General features: G+C 41.4%; 1 protein-coding gene across 4 annotated transcripts in view; it reads right to left on the bottom strand.

Annotated features, from left to right (window-relative positions):
* Positions 1–231: 231 nt before the first annotated feature.
* Phf20 (PHD finger protein 20) overlaps positions 232–16,102 on the bottom strand; it is a 171,073-nt gene continuing 155,202 nt past the window's right edge. For all 4 annotated transcript variants that reach the window (XM_004630988.2, XM_023714919.1, XM_023714917.1 and 1 more), the window contains 4 exons: positions 15,234–15,429; positions 8,550–8,946; positions 6,615–6,798; positions 232–2,701 (listed from right to left, as the gene is read on the bottom strand). In XM_004630988.2, the coding sequence (XP_004631045.1) occupies positions 2,559–2,701; positions 6,615–6,798; positions 8,550–8,946; positions 15,234–15,429 (920 nt within the window). In that variant the 3' untranslated portion in view covers positions 232–2,558. The remainder of the gene's footprint in view (positions 2,702–6,614; positions 6,799–8,549; positions 8,947–15,233; positions 15,430–16,102) is intronic.

Here is a 16,102-nt window from a genome sequence, read left to right as displayed (position 1 = left end):
AATTTTTTTTTTTTTTTTTTTGGTGGCTACATAAGATTTAGTACCTATTAAAAATTGGGAAGAAGGCTGGTCATTCCTGCAATCTTATTCCTTGGTAAGCTGAAATAGGAAAATCACTAGTTTGAGGTTAGCCCAAGCTATACAAGAGAACTTTCATACACAGACAAAAAAAATTTTTTTCCAAAAATAGGATAAAAAAACTTTGTAATTCAGTAATATGTGACTAAGACATAAAGAACTTGTTTTATTTTTTCCAAATACAGATACAGAAGTCTGTGTATTTTGCAAATATTGCTTCAAAGCAACATTTCTATATACAGCACCTTCTGTTCTAATAGCACATAAACATAGATATGTATCCACAGTGCAATGTTGGCTCATCAGGGATCCACCTTGCATACTCCTTACTTATTTTAAGCAAAATGATTAGTCAAACCAGAACTTCTTGTCAAGGCAATTTTTTATAGGTGGATAGTTTTTCTCAACAAAAAACTTAGGTAGTGCACATATTTCTAAATGATATCAGCAATTTTTGCAAATAACAGTTTCCAGTGCTCCAACTTGGGGTTAATTCACCTTGACCCAGAAACTGGGAATGGAGCCCCTCAACATGGCTTTAAATTAGGGAAACACACTGAGGTTATCAGAACTTGGGGAGTCTCCCTGCTTCCTTAAAAACAAAAGTCAAAATGATTCAAACAGGATTATTTTCTTTGTAAAACCCAAATGACAAACCCAGTAAGAACCATTTGGCAAAATTAGGGTGTTTCTGTTTTCCTCCTAAATATATGAAATTAATTGCCTTAAAAGTTACAACTTCCCTAGATGTGACACTCAAATGTAATTTCAGAAAACAATAAAATAGTCATCATACCTCACAGTTGTGGGTATAGAAAATCATCCTGTGCTTTTTCCCTTTTCAGAAAAGCATCACACATTTCTTATGATGTAGCTGTCGTAAATTATCTAGAGCATAGATCGATGCCATACATACTTGAGTATTCCTATACCAGAGACACCAATGTTAGCAATGGCAAACAGCCTCTAGTAGAGGAATTGGGTCAGTTTCACTAAATGTTATAGCTGCATGTATTTCCTCTGATGGATAAGCATCACAGGTCAAATGTGTCCTATAATTCATTTTATATCAAATGGCAAATCACTGGACAGCACTTCTTGCAACATCTTAGTACAGAGGTCTGAATTCATGATCACAATGCCCTGTGCCTTAAAGCTTAACCATTTTAAAGATCACTGGAGATACTATCATTGCTATAGAAACACTAGCTACTTCATGTTCACATAATATTTGCAGCAAATAACATTAGATTCATAAACCCGTAATTAACTCGTGAGTGTTAATAGACAACTATGCTTTGACTTTTGCCTTTAGTGATAAGAAAATGTGAACTGGTTAAAAGCATGGGACATTTTCTTTAAATTTGTATAGTAAGGGAACACAAAATAAAACATAGCAATTATACATGGAACCGTAACCTGCAAAAATAAATGTCTCAAAAGGTACAAACAGGTTGTACCTGGACCTTAAGCAGCATAATCACCTTGATCTCACAAAGTAATACAAATAGGAACTTCAAAGTGTTAAGTATATTAACAATTCTCAAAATGCCAACTAGTGAACATACCCTTCAGGGAAGGAGAAAAGCGGCACACAATCTGAAGTTTGTTGACAATATAAAATAAAATAATTCCCCAAACCACATTCTTTGCAATAAATCGTTACAGTGAAAGAATTCAAACTTTTGGGAAACATTTTTTTGGACTTTAAATAGAACTGGGAAGCTGTCAACATTAAGAAATGGGTAGAAAATGCTGTCCTTTGGGTTCCAGACCCTGCCTACTTCCATTTGGAATTTCTCCTAGACTCTGATTACAGTAGAATTCTAGTTCTCCACTGGCTGTATGGACTCTGGCAAAAAACACAAGCCTGTCAGCTCTGGGTGAAAAGCATAGCAAATTCATCCCTGGTACCATGAAGTCATGCAAGAGATGTGAGAAAAGTGAAGCGTCCTAAGGAAAAGGCAGGACAGCTGAGGCCTCTGCTCCTTCCCAACCTCCACAGCATGGTGAAGTCCCAATACTCCCATGAAAACGGTGCCTGCTGTCTAAACATGCCAGGCAACACAAGAAATGTTGGCATATGTCTCCAACCTGACAGCAAAGTCAATTAAATAAACTGAAGATTGAATTTACAACTGTTTCCAACTAAACTCTTTTGGCTCTCATTCCATTTGTCATCATCAGTGGCACGATTTCAAGTGAAGTTTGTGCAAAAAGACTCTCTTCATTCAGTGATGTGCACGGAAGAAGGGAATCCCAAGAGTCTATCTGCTACCTTCTTGGTAGATTCCAGATTAGAGTGCCCTGCCCTCCAGCAGCCAAAATGGCCTCTTTGTCCAATGTTCATCACACTCCTAGCCAGATCCCTGAAGTCAGTCGGTGTCACGTGCATTCAGCATGCTAGGTTTATTTAAATATGTGAAGCTCTTCCTCTGGTGCCCCAGGATTGTACCCCCATTAGTCCTTGGTGCCCAGTTTCATGTGGAGCAGCAGAGAGCAATCTGCTGAACCTTGCCCAGGTCCATCAGCAGCTGCTTGATGCAATGCTTGAGCTGTGGAAGCCTGGCCAATGGCTCTGGGGGCTCCAGCTCCCCAGTGTAATCCAGCCAGCTCTCCAGCACTGTTGGTAGAAAGAAAGACCCAGTGAGCTCATAATACATGACTTACAAGTTTCACCTCCTTCCACCTAACCACAGATGAACAAAGGGAAGAAGGGCCATTTCAGACGTTTCAACATTTACCCTACAAAAACATTACTTCAAGGACAGTCAAATACTTCACATCATAGATCAAAGGAATTCTGTAATAATGAAAATGATCTGCATCTGTGCTGTCCAACACAGTACAGCAATGGTCATATGCAGCTGTCGAACACTTGAAACATGGCCTAATACAACTGAGGACCTGAACTTCAAATTTTATTTACATGGCCACACACTGTTAATTACTATTATATCTGTATAGTCTAAAAGACTTTGAAGCACACTCCTTTCTCAGTGTTATTGCCTCTCCACTCTTTCTAAAGCTTTCCCATGTTAGAAAACAGAGCCTGGTGTTTTAGCCTATCAAGAAAAATGAAAAAAAAATTTTTTTTTAAAGACAAGGTCTTGCTATGTATTCCAGGTAATCCTCCTGCCTCAGCCTCCTGAGTGCTGAGATTACAGCTGTGTACCACCACACCTAGCAAGAAAAATGAAAATCTACAGGGACTTAGCGGGGTCTGTTTTAGCAACACTTTTGGTTTGCTTCATAATGATCTGATTCCTGATTAATACATAATTCTTATCCTTTAATCTATTGAGGGACATGAATGGGAACCCAGGATATCAGGATTGCTAACAAGCATTCCACAACTGAGATAAATTCACAATCCATCCCTTTAAATATTTAATATAAGATGTATGAGTGGGGCCAGGGAGTACTAAGATACTTGATTATAACTGGTTCAATATCAGGAAAGTTGTCTTGCTTATGGGCACATGAGTTTCTCTATAAAAAGCTTGTTTTTTTATTATTATTTTATATTTAGTACAGGGTGTACAGGGTCTCACTACACAGATTGGACTTGTAGTGACCCTCCTGTTTTTCAGCCTCCTAAGTGCTGGGATTACAGGTGCACTCTACCATGCCCAGTCTCAATCGCCATCTCAGTGCACAGGGGGTTGAGGGGTGAGGCAACACAGCAGGCCAGGGATTGAACCCTGGGTCCCTGCGTCTGCATAAGCAGGCACTGTAAACCTCTGAGGTATCTGGCCGGCCATAAAAAAGCTTGTCTTTCCCCAAAGTAACCCCTGAAGCTCTGATGTTTGTGGAGAGGCCATCTGAGAACCTTTAACTTTGACAAGAGCCAGCCCCTCCAATGGGCCTGTCCTTCGTCCATCTGCCTACAGCCTTTCTAGTCCACACACCAACCTGTACAAGCACATTTAGGATGCTGGAGTTCAACAATCAAAAGATGTCCCCAGTGTACATTCTTCAAGCAACCTACCACCTGCCATCCAAAGCCCAACCCTCCACACAAACCCTACCTTCTTTGCAATCATCTATGTCCTTTGTTCCCTGTGTTATTCTTAAGGATCCCTTCCCAAAATCTATACCTTGAATCTGGACCCTGTGTTACTGGTATAATGATATCACACATGGCTTTGAGCCCTTTCCATGGTTTCTAATGTTTTGGTTTTTTGTTTTTTTTTTTTTTTTTTTTTTTTTGTTCCTCGAATGCCTTCAGGGCACTTTTGGCCAGCTGAAGAGGTGTGAGGTTCGAACTCCAGCTACCTGAGGCTGACAGCTTTGTGGAAGCAGCCACTTAAAGGCCTGAGCTAGGGCCAGGCCCCCTGGTTTCTAATGTTTTGCGGATTGGGTCTTACTATGTATTCCAGGTGGGCCTTCAACTCATAGTGATCTTCAACCTAATGAGTGCTAGAATTACAGGCTCTAATTATCAGTACTGGGATGATTTCATTAATACCTGCCTGTCCTACTGAATTGAAGTTTTGTTTTGTTTGGGTCGGGGTGGGAGGTGGGGGAGCATGCTACTGGGAATCAAACTCAGGACCTTGTACTTGCCTGGCAGATGCTACACCACTGAGCTGTATCCCTGGCCACTTTGAAGCGTTTAAATGAACTGAAGATTTGATTCCCTAAAAGGGGTTCTGAAAAATCTAAGAACAGTATACCAGTCTGTTTGCCTAAATAAAGTCTTTTAAGCTTTTAACGATTTCACTGATTTTCATCCTTCCTTGGTACTTCTCTGGGCTTGGAGTATTTAAAACATGTAGGAATATGTGGGATGCCAATTGCCAGACTATGGAGGCTAGAAGAAGCCCAGGCCTATCACCTCACAAAAGCCAGTTGGGGAGTCCAGGGGTAGATGGAGGTAAGATTTGCACAGGATCTGACTTCACCCCCAAGGACAGATTCTTTGCCAACAACAGAATATTCACCCTATTTCCATGGCGTTAGGCCTCCTCTCAGGGACCCAGAGCCAATTCTACCCTTCTCTCAAAATATGCACTTACAGGTTTCCAGACAGTGGCATCAGTTATACTTCCAAAGAGTCCAAAGGAACATTTTAGGAGTAAAAGAGAAGCAGAAACATCCTTTCAGAAATGACCTCAGGCTTGTGTCAAGAGCTATAAGCCCAAAGATAGTCTGTATGGCGTCTCTTCCCCCAACCTCCAGCCCACCCACTCGCAAGTCTTCCACTAGGGAATTCTCTTTTGTTGGGAGCTGCTAAAATTGAAACTGATCATCTGTGGGAGGGGGCAGGATGAGGCCTCATTGCCTAAAGGAGTCAAGCTACTTCAGTCTTGAGAAAAGCATCCTGCCTGGACATTGTGGGCTATTAGTCACTAGGCAACCTTGTGTCTTTCAACTTTGTAAAAGTATAAAGGCCCTTACTATTCTTGAGGGGAGGGAGGGATTTGCCTATCAGGTTTGGTCTACCACCTGACCTCAATCCTCTCCCTATTTTCTCCCAGGGATAGACCAACAGATGCCTACATCTTTAGCCATTGATCCAGTCCTCTCATCTATCCTGACTCCCTCTTCCTCAAAAAACACCATCATTCCTTCAAGGCCTAGCATCAGTCCCAGGAGTTTCAGGAAAGCTTCCTGCCAGTACTCTCCTTGCCTGGTAGAGGCTCAGCTGTATAGGTATCCTGGCCATATCTCATGACCCTAGCTTGTGTAACATAGCATTTTTCTGTAATTTCTCAGCCTCCCAGATGCTGGGATTACATGTGTTCACTACCATGCTCAGCTTCATGTATGTTTTATAACCTCAGTTACAGTCACCATAGCATCTATACCCAGAATCCTCAAACAAAACACTTATTCCTAAACTGAGTTCCATCTTTAAATTGAAAACAATCAGAAAATAAACAAGAAACCAAGTATGGTAGCACACGGCTGTAATTCTACCACTCAAGAGGCTGAGGTAAAAAGGATCACTGCATGTCTGAGGCCAGCCTAGGCTACACGATGAGCTCAAGGCCAGCCTAAAGAACTTTGTTAGTAAAGACTTACTCAGATTATGTTTCCTGCAAATAGGGTCCAGCTGTTCTTACATGTATCACTTTGCTTTGCTTTTGTAGTTTTGGAAATTCAATTCCTGCATTCTGAGCACATGTTTTACAGCTTGACTTCAGCCCCAGCCCAGCATACTCATCTATGAAGAAGGGAATGAATCCCTAATAACATCAGACTCTCTTAAGTGCCCAATAAATACTAAAAATAGACTTGTCCTCCTTGGCCAGGGAATTGAGGTGGGTGAAGCTGAAAACAAGAGGTTAGAATATAGCTATCCCTGGATAGCCAGACTGGTGGGTGGGTGGGTGTCTGTGTGAAATCCAGGTATGGTGGCACATACTTATGGTCATAGCTATTCAATAAAAGGATCACTTGAGCCCACAAATTTAAAGTCAGCCTAGGCAACATAAACCCCATTTTCAAAGGTAGCAGATAACAGTTCAAGAGGCAGAAAGGGGACAGAGCACACACAAACATCCAGGGGACTGAGGAAGGGGCCCTACCATCCAGTTCCTTTTCAATGGAGTCCATCCTGTGTGTGACTTCATCCTGAAGAGATTCCACATGTGTCAGCAGGTTAAACTGCCACTGATGCTGGGTGCTCACCAACCCCTCTCCACCTCTGTCTAGCAGCTTCTGAGCAGGGGCTTCCTCTGGTAGGACCTTTTTGGAGACATAGTCCCTCACCTAGAAATATAATGACATTTAAGTTACTGCATAGGAAGAGTTTCCATCCCTTGTTCCAACCAATCCATGTTTGTAACCCTCTGAAAAAAACAGCTGTGGTCTGAATACTCCAAATCCTCGTCTCCCTTTGCTCCTTCTCATTTGAGGACTGGATGGGAACTTCCCACTGCACAGTGTCACCTGCTCAAGTTAGCAGAGACCCCACAAATGGCTGCATGTGTACCCAATGCCCTATGCACCCACATTCCTGACAGCTGACTAGCAAAAACTAGTGTGGATGTGATTTAACACAGCAGTCACATGAGTTTGGAGGGTCTTGGTTCCATCTCCTGCTAACTATGTGGCTCTGATGAGTTCCTTCCTGTCTCTGAGCCTCTATGCTTTCTCTGGGAAGATGGACGTAGTAAAACTCACACTGAAGGTTCATGGGAATGAAATAGGGTATGGTATGTAAAATAAACACAGTGCCAGTTTAGAGTCATCTCACCAACACAGAAAAGATTTTAGCTCTGCTTGCCCTATTTCAGTATTTCCTGATTTTGTTCTATGTGCCAGACACCACTAGGAAACCTGTCTAGTCCACAGGACTGTAAACCTTTTCTGAAGTTTGGGATCTCAACTTTTCATTTATTATTAGTTTGTTTGTAGAACTAGGGATTAAACACAGGGCCTTTATACATTTCTGGCCCTTTTTTATTTTGGGACAGGGTCTTGGTAAGCCACTAAATTGTTCAGGCTGGGCATAAATTTGTAGTCCTCCTGCCTCAGTCTCACTGTGAGCTGGAATAAGAGATGTACACCATGTCTGGCTTCATTCTTTCATTTGAAGTAAAATACATTTCAGCTAAGATTAATTTAGGGGTTAGTATATACAAAGAAATATGCTGATAGCTTTTCGCAAACACATTCCACAATAACTGAAGGGCAATGTTACAAGCTTCATTCTACAGGTGAAGGTGAGAAAACGAGTCTTATCAGGGAGGTGAAGCAACACACTCAGAATCACAAAGTGGCTGAGCCCAAACTTAGAATAATATAGACTGTGTGCTTACCACCTTTGCCCAATACTGTTTGGACACTGGCAAGGGCATAGGTTTTTAACTCTGGTGATGCCAACCCACAGAATCAAATCTCTGAAAGCATGTCAAGTGCAGAGAAGCTCTGAAAATACAATAGCCTCACTAAAAAAAAAAAAAAACAGGGATAGGCACAATGAAACTAGTGACCACTGCTAATTATGATATGGTATAGGGGGGTCCAGAAGAAAATTATTAACAAACAAATGAGAATAACTCTCTGGAAAACTATTGAAAGCTGCAAATACTTTGATGAAAGAGACTCTTCTTATGACAGAAGTTTAAAAATTGAAAGGAAAATATAATATTTTATTGAAAATATGCCTAACAAGAGTTGACTCATTGACTATGGTAATAATTAGCATCCAGATACAAATGTAAGGTAACTAGCATTAAAGAAAAGATAGATTTTAACTTAGTTTCATTTTTTTAAAGTTTCAGTCAATCCTCTCTCCCTGCTCCTCCCACCCACCTTTCTGTTCCTTATCCCATTTTATGTCATTTCCTGGAACCAATGATCTTTGCCTTACATGGGCTCTCCCGATAGTATTACATTGTAACAGACTAAAAACATCTATGATGAGAAAATTTATCTTCCACAGATCATTTAGGCATAGGCAGGGAATTTACAAGTGTTCAAACACCACCAAGAATCAGTACAAGCAAGTCACATACCTTTGGGGGACTGGGTTTGGTGTCGCTGTCCCCTCTGCTCCTGTCTTGGTCCAGAGGCCAACCCAGGCGAGGAGAGAGGGAATCATCATTCTCACAGAGTGAGTTGACTGCATCATCAAGGGCAGAGCCACGTGTCTCTACCACCAACTTCTGTTCCATGGCAGGGTAGTAGGCCCGAGGCTTCTGATAGCAGTGCTCACTAGTGATGTAGGACTCTTCCACAGACTGGGGCAGCGGCAGGGGCTTCTCCACTGCCCCATTCAGAGTTCTATAGCTGGGAGCTTCTTCCTTGCTCCTGGCATCCATGACATGGACATGTTTGGAATGAGCTCTCCCTTCCCCTGAGTGCTGTTTCCAAGGTTGGCACCACAACTGCAGGTCAGGATGCTCTCTGCTTCTGTTGGAAGCAGAACAGAGAGAGAGCTTTGGGAATACTGGCAACATTACAGGGCTTCTCAATTCCCAAATGTTAGGGCTGGGGAGATGGCTCAGTAGAATAAGCACTTGCCTGGCAAACACAAAGGTCTGAGTTCAATCCCCGGTTCGCCAAAAAAATAAATAAATAAATTTCCAAATATTCATCCAAGGAGATTAGTGCCCACATGTGCCATCTGACCACACTCTACCCCTGACCAAGCAGGACCAAATGTAAATCCCCCAACTTTCTAGGAGCTCCCACTGTAGACATAAACAGTGAGTAGGACTGGCCTCAGCTGCAGATAGGCAGTATAAGTCACATCCAATCTTGTTTCAACTTCCTTGTCTGGAAACTGCTCTGGAAACTGGGCTAATCATCTGTCAGTTTTTTAAAAAGTGAGTTAATCTGAATGAAGTACTTAGTTTGTTGTAAAGTGCTCTTCAAACATAGTTTACTAAAAATGACCTTAGGAAAGAGCTGGTCATATAGTTCAGCAGACTAAAGCGCATGCTTAGGCAGAGCGTGGTGGGGGTTGATCCCAGTGTGTCATGCTGGTGCCAGCCCCGCCCCCAGGGCAAACTAAGATGCAATTCAGACTGGGCGACTGGGCATGGTGGTGCGCACCTGTAATGCCAGCGCTTGAGAGGCTGAAAACAGAATCACTACAAGTCTGATCTACATACACAGTGAGACTACGAGTCTGATCTACATACACAGTGAGACCCTGTAGACTCTCTAGACCCTGCACTACATAAATTTAAAAAAAAACTTATAGAAAAAATGACCTTAATAAATAGTCACAAGCCAGGCATGGTGGCACACACCTGCAATGACAGTACTCTGGAGGTTGAGATAGAGAGATCACCCTGATACAAAGGTAAGACCCAAGACCAGCCTGAACTACACCATGAGACACTGTCTGAAAAAAAAAAAAAAAAAAGATTAACAGTCACAGTAATTCTGCTATGTAACAGCATTCAATTACCCACAATATCATCTAGGTATGGATTTTTTTTTTCTATGCATGGATAGTCAAAGTTTGACTAAATAGTCAAAGTTGGTAAAAAAATTTTCAAAAATCTCCTATTTTCACCATTTCAAAGAGATGTTTATTATTAAAAGAAAGGGGGAGCCGGTGACATAGCTCTGCAAACTAAATGCCTGCTTAGGCAAACACAGGGACCGGGGTTTGATTCTGGGCACCAAATGCCACACTGGCCCTGCCCCTGGGCGCACTGAACTGGCCATTGAGACCAGGCATGGTAGTGCATGCCTGTAATTCCAGAGCTGGGGAGACTGAAAAACGAGTCTGAGCTGTGTAGTGAGACCCTGTACTAAATACATAAAAATAAATAAATAATAGGCTTACCCATTGTAGGGCCATAGACTCTTCTGAGAACCATTCCTTTTTGAGTTTCAACTCAATCTAGGGTTATTAACTTATTATTGTTATAATTTTTTTATATACCAGGAATGTAATGCAGGACCTTGCACATGCAAGGTAGACATTGTGCCACTGAGCTATATCCTCGGCAATTATTAATTCAATGAATCATAATCAATGAGTTAAAGACACAAAAAAAGATGTGTTATGTACATGTACCAACTCCCCATGATGAATGTAATCATAATGTACTGCAAATATGTGCGAATAATTTTTAAATAGAAGGGTATCACCTTGTTTTGAAATTCTGTATCATTTTTAATCTTTTTATTCTCTTAAGAAAAATTAATTTTTAAAAAGGGCTCAGCAACAAAGCATCTGTCTAGTAAGCAAGAGGTTGTGAGTTTGATTTTCAGTACCAAAAGAATAAAAATAGTTTTGAAAAAAGAACAGAAAATAGCAATCACTGTTCTAAGATAGGTATGCACAGTGGGCACACTGGTGCATGCCTGTAATCCTAGCACTTGAGAGTCTGAGGTAGGAGGATTGCTGTGAGTTCCAGGTCAGCTCAGGATTGATAAGGGAGTTTAAGGTTGCTTGTACTACGTAGTGAGACTCTGTCTCAAAACAATACAAAAGCAAATGATTCCATAGCAGAACTCCCACAGAACCTTTCCAACCTTTAGAAACACTGAAAGCATATTTGGGGATCCCTTGTCCCCTTGCCTCTTACCTGAAATCTTCCTGAAGAAGTGGAATTGACTATAAACATGAAGGCATGGAGCTATGTTGCAAAACCTAAAATTCTGGTCTGAATGGCCTGCAACTATGTACTTCTTAGTTCTCGCCTTCTGCAATCTCATGCCATGCCTATCCACTGGGGAAGCAGAAAAGCAATTGGCATCAAGGCAGCCTGAGTCACAGAGCCACAAGGCAGCAAAGTATCAGACCCCGTACCAGGAACCTACCCAAAACCTCAACACACCTCTGAAATTACAACTGCACAGGGAAAATGGGAGTTATTGTTAGTTTCCAGGTCCACTGTCATCTGAAATCCATTAACATGGAGCACATGAGCCATAACACAGACCTGCTCTTTATGTAAGCCTTCTGCTTCTTTGTTCTTACAATTTTTACCCTTCTTGCTAAGATACGGAGTTTTACCTATTCATCTTCACAACAGTGAGACCTTCTCCTTTCCTTGCGAGTCCTGTCAATCATTTTGATAGGACCTGTATTGCAGCACAGGGGGGTCAATGTATTAGCAGAAGCCCTCCTAGACTAACCACACAGCTACCATATTAACTTTTTTTTATGACAGATGCTCTAAATTTCCTCCCAATTTTATTGTCTTTGAAAACAAACTCCTGAGATCGTTTGAAAAGTGATTCATCCTGAGAATGAAGAGCCAGAGCCCATGAAAGCAGAGACTACCCACATACAGAGACATACTAAAGCCAAACTTCCCTGTACAGGGGTCTTTTTTTCCAAGATTAATAGCTATCCCCATACTCTGTTCTGGATTGCTAGAAATTACAATTTTTGTATCAAGTCACTTCCAGTTAAGATAAAGGATCTAAACCAGGATTCAGAAACAACACAGTTCCAGAATATGGGACTGCTAGGGAACGGGTACTTCAGCGAGAAGAGAACAAGTATCATCTGATAGAATCACCCAGGATGAGGTCTTCTAGACCCACACACTGACCACCTTCCACTGACTTCAATTCTGGCATCTCATTAACAGCAAATTCCTGTGAACTGTCCTAAATGTCTCCTCCTCCTATTACTCATCCACACACTCTCCTGAGTTTGAGCAGGTCCAGTGGCCATCTGGCTAACCTCCATGCCCTGTTCCTTCTCTTTCTCTCTTCAAGGGAAAAAGCTGAGGTGCAGGCAGTTGACTGCTTCAACTTTGTGAATGCAGGTAATCCTGAGCAGAAAAAGAACTGAAGGCATTTCACATGAGGGTAATTACCACTGGGAGAATGCCAAAGTAGTAAGATAGAAGGAAATCTATTTCCCAAGTCCATGGATGGAATCCTAACCTAGACTTCTGCCTATCTCTGAACCATTTATTATATGAGAAAGAAACTGCCATTTCATGTAAGCCTCTATTTGGGGGGTCTGTTATGGTTTAGAGTATCTCCCCAGAAGGTTCATATATTCAGAGGTGGAGCTTTGGGAATGTGACAGGATCATCAAAACACTATATTCATCAGTGGATAATGAGCCCACTGATGAATTGAGAGCTAAATGTGCTGTAAGGAGGGGGGAATGGTTGGAAGAGGTGGATCACTGGGCAATATAACCTGGAAGGTCCTCAGTTTTCTCCTTGACTTTCTGCTTCCTCACTGTCATGGATTGAGCACTTTTTCTTCATAATGCTCCTCTGCCATCCCATTCCTGCTTTGGAACCAAATGACTATGGGCTGAAACTGTGAAACAAAATAAATCCCTCCTCCTTTAAATTGTGGGTATCAGATATTTTGTCCCAGCAACAAGACTGCAAGTAGGACAGGACTTTACTATAGCACTTTAGCTTTTACCTAAATCAGTCTACACCCTTGCTCAATATCCCTAACTTAGCCTTCTCATCATGCCAGGATTTAAAGCCAGACCTGTATATGTGCCAGAGTACATAGGAGAAAGCAGACTTTCATCCTGCCATCTCAGGGCTCTAACATTGTATTGCTCTGGCACAAGGAGGCCTCCAGGACCAGTCAGCATGAAGAACACCTTGTTCAGGAGTGCCCTACCAAATCTACCTCACTCAGGAAACTAACCTGTCACTGGTTATCACTTAACTAAAAATGACCTCTTCCAAAGTTACAAGGCTCTTTGGAAAACTTTAAGGAGAGATCTTTATAAAAGAGTAGTCCCTACCAATGACTATACTTAAGACCAGAAGAAAATGTATATGGTCATGCTACAGCAATGAACAGAGGCCATTAGAAAAGTATAAGGCAGGATCTGGGATCTTGTCCTGGCTCTACCCCTGCAAACTACTCAAGGCACTGGTTACTGTGATTATGGTAAAGTAGATTATGTTATTTAAAAAAAAAAAAAAAAAAAACTCCAGTAAGAATAAAACACAAGAGAAAGGCCGGCATGATAGCTTAGCAGACTAAGCACCTCCTTACACTAGTGCAGGGACCAGGTTTGATCCCGGCACCACATGCAGCACTAGCCCTGCCCCCAGGTGGAATGGTGGTGCACACTTGTAATCCCAACACTGGGGAGGATGAAAACAGGAGGATCACCGCAAGTCCAAGCTGCATAGTAAAACCCTGTACCAAATAAATAATAGATTTTTTAAAAAATTTAAAAAACACTGAGTCACCTGACATTTTGAATGCCAGGGAATTCAAACTCATTTTCACTTCTGAAACTTCTAGTTACTAAAAGCTAGAAGTCTCCAGATGTGATGATGGTACATATCTCACAGCTCTAAGAGGATGAGGCAGGAGTATCATAAGTTCAAATCCAGACTTAGCAGACACTGACTCAAAATAATACTATCAAAAGAAAAAAGGGATTGGAATGTAGCTCCATGTGAAGGCCTAAGATATACCTAGTCCCAACACAAAAGAGACAGAGAGTCAGAGAGACAGAGAGACAGAGAGAGAGAGAGACAGAGACAAGAAACAAGAAGAAAAGCCAATTATAAAAGGCCTAAAATTTTTCTATATGAGCAAACCACTAAGAGAAGGTATTGTACATGGGAACAACTACTATGCTAGAGAATAGGCCAGCCAACAATCACCCTTTTAATAGCTCTCAACTTTGATCATACAATGAAACACAATTCATCCTTAGAAAGAAATTCTGCCGGGGTGTGGCAGCCGATGCCTGTACTCCCAGCATTCAATAGTCTAAACTGGAAGGATAACAGTGTGACTGGGACCAGCCTGGGCTGCCAGCTCAAAGCCAATCAGCTGGCAAATACAAGGGACTGAGCTCAATCCCTGGTTCCACAAAAAGAAAGAAAAAAAGAAAGAAAGAAAGAAAGAAAGAAAGAAAGAAAGAAAGAAAGAAAGAAAAAAAGAAAGAAAGAAAGAAAGAAAGAAAGAAAGAAAGAAAGGAAGAAAGAAAGAAAAAGAGCCAATCAGAACTATATAGTGAAACCCTTCTGAGGAAGAGGAGCAGAGGGACAAATTCTGGGTTCAATCCCCAGTACCCCACACACAAAGAAAAGTTGGGCACAATGACATGTTCCCATAGTCCTAGTTACTGAGGAGGCTGCAGAAGAAGATGGATCCAGCCCAGGAGTTCAAGCATATCCTGGGTAATTTAATGAGACCATTTTATTTTTTTTTTTATTTTTTTATTTTTTTTGCGGAACCAGGGATTGAACTCAGGCCCTTGCACTTGCCAGGGAAGCGCTTATTCCACTGAGCCATCTCCCCGGCCCCCAAATGAGACCATTTTAAAAACAAAACAAAAAGAGCTTAAAGGGCCACGGAGATGGCTCAGCAGAATAAGCATTTGCCTGGCTAAGTGCAAGGGCCTGAGTTCAATACCCAGTTCTGCCAAAAAAAAAAAAAAAAAAAAAAAAGCTTAAATACCAAATTTTGGGCTATGTATATTTTAGCACAACTATATGCAAAAAACCCAAAACTGCACACCAAAACAAATGATAAATGCAACTTATTTATTTATTTGATACAGGTTCTCTTATGCAGTTCAGACTATAGTGATCCTCCTGTCTCAGCCTTCCCAGGATTTCAGGGCCAGAACAGGGATCCAACTAGATAGCCCTTGTGCCCTAGTTTGAACCTGGGTCCTAGGGCCCTTGTGGTTTCTTGACCTCTCAAATTTATCCTACTTCCAATTGATGCCAAACAGACTCCTCACAAAAGCTGACAGGTAACACACTTACTGCAAAATGCTCATCTTAAGCTGTAAGCCATGCAGAACCTCAATCACTCGCTGCACGTCCCCAAGAAGCTGGTGGGTGGCCACAATCTTCTTTGCATTCTGATGGGAGTAGTTCTCTTCCAGAAATGCTAGACCATGCATATGTCCTCTGCTCAACCACTCCTTGTCATACCAGTACTTACAGCCAGGCCTCTGACCTAAAACAATGACAAGGAGAGGGTTAAACATGGCCTGAAGGAAGCCTAGGGTGTTTTATCATTATTGCACAATCATTTCAGAAATTAATGGAAGGAAAATTACCATATTCATTTTGTTCACTTACTCATCCAGTGTACATTTGCTTGGCACCTACCCTGGGCTCTTTACCAGGTATTGGGGTTAAGGTAGTGAATAAACTATGCTACTTCCCAATCTCTAAGAACTGTCCCAAAGTGGAATAGACATCTGGATTCTATCTTTAAATTTAAATCCTATAGCAGCACAATTTGTGATAGCCAAATCTTGGAAACAACCAAGATGCCCATCACCTGAGGAATGGTTGAAAAAGATGTGGTAGTTTTACACAATGGAGTATTACTCAGCTATAAAGAATGATAAACTCAAAGCCTTTATATTGAAGTGGATGCCACTTGAACACATATGTAAATATCGTATAGTTTCCATAGTATAAGAACTCAAAAGAAGAAATACAAATAGAAAGGTATAATACAAGTAAAAGGAAAGCAGGATCTTGAGGACTAACTAATCCAAAGAGGAAAAGGAGAAGAGCTAGGAAACATGACAATGTCAAGACATACAGTTATATGTAGAAGATGGGCAAGGCAATGATCCTGAGAATCTCCAGAAAATTTTTGAATCTAGCAGTTAATT

The sequence above is a fragment of the Octodon degus genome, unplaced genomic scaffold (genome assembly GCF_000260255.1).
Source record: "Octodon degus isolate 3935 unplaced genomic scaffold, OctDeg1.0 scaffold00037, whole genome shotgun sequence".
Lineage (NCBI taxonomy): Eukaryota > Metazoa > Chordata > Mammalia > Rodentia > Octodontidae > Octodon > Octodon degus.
The sequence above is the reverse complement of the archived record's forward strand: the minus strand, read 5'-3'. Positions and strand labels throughout refer to the sequence as shown.